Source organism: Pteronotus mesoamericanus, unplaced genomic scaffold (assembly GCF_021234165.1).
Source record: "Pteronotus mesoamericanus isolate MK-2021 breed Mesoamerican mustached bat unplaced genomic scaffold, CSHL_Meso_final scaffold_85, whole genome shotgun sequence".
Taxonomy (NCBI): domain Eukaryota; kingdom Metazoa; phylum Chordata; class Mammalia; order Chiroptera; family Mormoopidae; genus Pteronotus; species Pteronotus mesoamericanus.
This window is the reverse complement of record NW_026555329.1, coordinates 76042646-76045321: the sequence shown is the minus strand read 5'-3', so window position 1 is coordinate 76045321 and position 2676 is coordinate 76042646. Positions and strand designations below refer to the sequence as shown.

General features: G+C 57.9%; 1 protein-coding gene across 1 annotated transcript; it reads left to right on the top strand.

Annotated features, from left to right (window-relative positions):
* The first annotated feature begins 962 nt into the window (after positions 1-962).
* On the top strand, positions 963-1940 carry LOC129063067 (olfactory receptor 10AC1-like). The gene has a single exon (XM_054564082.1). It carries the CDS (start codon positions 963-965, stop codon positions 1938-1940), a length of 978 nt encoding a protein of 325 aa, XP_054420057.1.
* Positions 1941-2676: the final 736 nt, after the last annotated feature.

The following is a 2676-nucleotide window of genomic DNA, read 5'->3' as shown; positions in this document are numbered from 1 at the left end:
CTAAGGGTCTCCCTCAGTGCCTGGCACAGACCTGGCTCTCTACTTAAGACTAAATCAATATGGATTGACTGACACCAGTGACTTTTTTTTTTTAAATCCTCATGTGAGGACATGCTTATTGATTTTAGAGAGAGAGGAAGGGAGAAGGAGGGGGGAGAGGGAGAGAGAGCAAGGGAGAGGAAGAGAATGAGAGAGAAACATCGATGTGAGAGAGAAGTATTGATCGGTTGCCTCTAGTGAGCACCCCGCCTAGGGATCAACCCACAGCCTAGGTATGTGCCCTGACCAGGGATGGCACCTGCAACTTTTTGGTGTGTGGGATGACACGCCAACTGACGGAGCCACCCTGCCAGGGCCCCCAGTGACATTTTTACAGCTTCATTTGGAGTCGTAAGAAGTTCTGGATTCAGCCTCAGGAATGCAGACTGTAATTTTCTGTGAGCAGTTAAGCTCTTCACCACCGCCACCTCCCAGCTTAATGTTTCTCTTTAAAACTATGAGGTTGTAGGGGATGATCTCTCAGTGCTTCATCTGCTTTATGTTTCTGTGATTCTGTGACATACCACAAAAGCAACTCAGCAGTGACGGCACAGGGCAGGGCAGAGAGAAGCTGCCTGGGGGAGCTCAGGCTAGGGCAACAGCATCCTTGTGGCTCTACGGGCCCCTCAAAATGGTAACGGGAGTTTGACAGCAGGGAACCCTTTGTAGGCGGAGGTCATAAGCGATGCGCTGTAAGGGAAGGGCCTAAAACAAGGCTTTTTTGGAAAGAGCATGCTGAGAAAGCAACTGTAAGAATTCTAGTCCAGAAGGTAGGAAAAGGTGCACCACGTTTCTTAACAAGACGCGCCTCCCACCCTCTGACTTCCCCCTGGCCCCTCTCTGCCAGCAGAGCCAGAGGGGCGGCACCCTGCAAGCTCACCTTTCCCTCATTTCTCTCCCACAGGTGCCCCGGGTGTGGGCGTATGGACAGCCCCAGCAATGCCACCATGCCCTGCGGCTTCCTCCTCCAGGGCTTCTCTGAGTTCTCGCGCATGAGGCCTGTGCTCTTCCTCCTGCTGCTGGCTGTGCACCTGGCGACCCTGATCGGGAACCTGCTCATCCTGGTGGCCGTGGCCTCCGCACCCAGCCGGCCGCCCATGCTGCTGTTCTTATGCCAGCTGTCAGCCATCGAGCTCTGCTACACGCTGGTGGTGGTGCCCCGCTCCCTGGCAGACCTGGCCGCACCGGGCCCAGGCAGGGGCAGCCCCATCTCCTTCCTGGGCTGTGCTGTGCAGATGCAGATGTTTGTGGCACTGGGCGGAGCCGAATGCTTCCTGCTGGCCGCCATGGCCTATGACCGCTACGTAGCCATCTGCCACCCGCTGCACTATGCGGCTGTGGTGACCCCCGGGCTGTGCGCGCGACTGGCCCTTGCCTGCTGCCTCGGGGGACTGACAGTGTCCGTGGGGCTCACAGTGGCGGTCTTCCACCTTCCTTTCTGTGGCTCGCGCCTGCTGGTGCATTTCTTCTGCGACATCACAGCGCTGCTGCACGTGGCCTGCACGCAGAGCTACGTGGATGAGCTGCCCCTGCTGGGTGCCTGCCTGGTGCTGCTGCTGCTGCCCTCGCTGCTCATCCTGGCCTCCTACGGCGCCATTGCCAGGGCCCTGTGCCGCCTGAGCTCCCCCAGGGGCCGGCACAAGGCCGCCTCCACCTGCGCCTCGCACCTGGCCGTCACCTTCTTGCACTACGGCTGCGCCACCTTCATGTACGTCCGGCCCAAAGCTGGCTACTCCCCGCGACCGGACCGCATGCTGGCGCTCGTTTACACCAACGTCACGCCACTGCTCTACCCGCTCATCTATAGCCTGCGCAACCGCGAGATCACCGCTGCCATCCGCAGGGTGCTTGGGCGGTGGCGGCAGGGCCAGCCACGGGCTCAGAGTCTGTGTGCGCCCTGAGAGCAGCAGGGGCCAGGCCAGCACAGGCAGCTCTGCTCCGTCAAGTTGCGTCTGCCAGAAAGTGTCAGCATCAGGAACGCCAGCAGGGGGTACTCAAGGACCGGATTCAGGAAAAAGTACCTGGCAACGTGTCTGCAGGAGAGTCTCCCAGCAGTTGCTGCCTCCGCCACTTGTCCCTGGAAGAACCACCAAAGGTAGCGCGGCACAAAGCCTGAAACTGCCTCCGGTGCTTCCACAAGCACCTGCTGAGCTCTTCCCAGCCCTGGGGCCTGCAGCGTGGTGGGCGCGCGAGTGTGCAGGGGCACAGCGTATGGCCGCAGGAGCTCACCGGCAAGACAAGTATGTGTGTCCAAACATGTTCATGTCAGTGCTGCCTGACTCTGCAAAAGGTTACAAATTATTTAAATACCAACATGTGACTAAATAAATTATGGTTTAGCCATATCATGGAATCCTAAGCAGCTGCCAAAAAGGAGAAGGAGGAGGAGACGGGGGGAGGTAGAGAATTTAATCAGACATGGAACCATCTCTCATATATGTTAAGTGAAAAAGCAAGGTGCCTAATAGTGTGTATGAAGGCGTCATCCTTGATTCTGGCCTTGTCACTTGCTGTGTCCATTCCGGATGGCTCCTCCCTCGGGTCCTCCACAGCTGGCTCCCTGCCATGCACTGGCGATCTCAACTTAAACACTGACTCCTCACAGGAGGGAGGCCTGCGCTGGTCACCCTAGATGGC

Bases quoted from the DNA above. Each gene is read 5' to 3' on its own strand.
- LOC129063067 (XM_054564082.1), top strand. From the start codon at position 963: ATGGACAGCCCCAGCAATGCCACCATGCCCTGCGGCTTCCTCCTCCAG.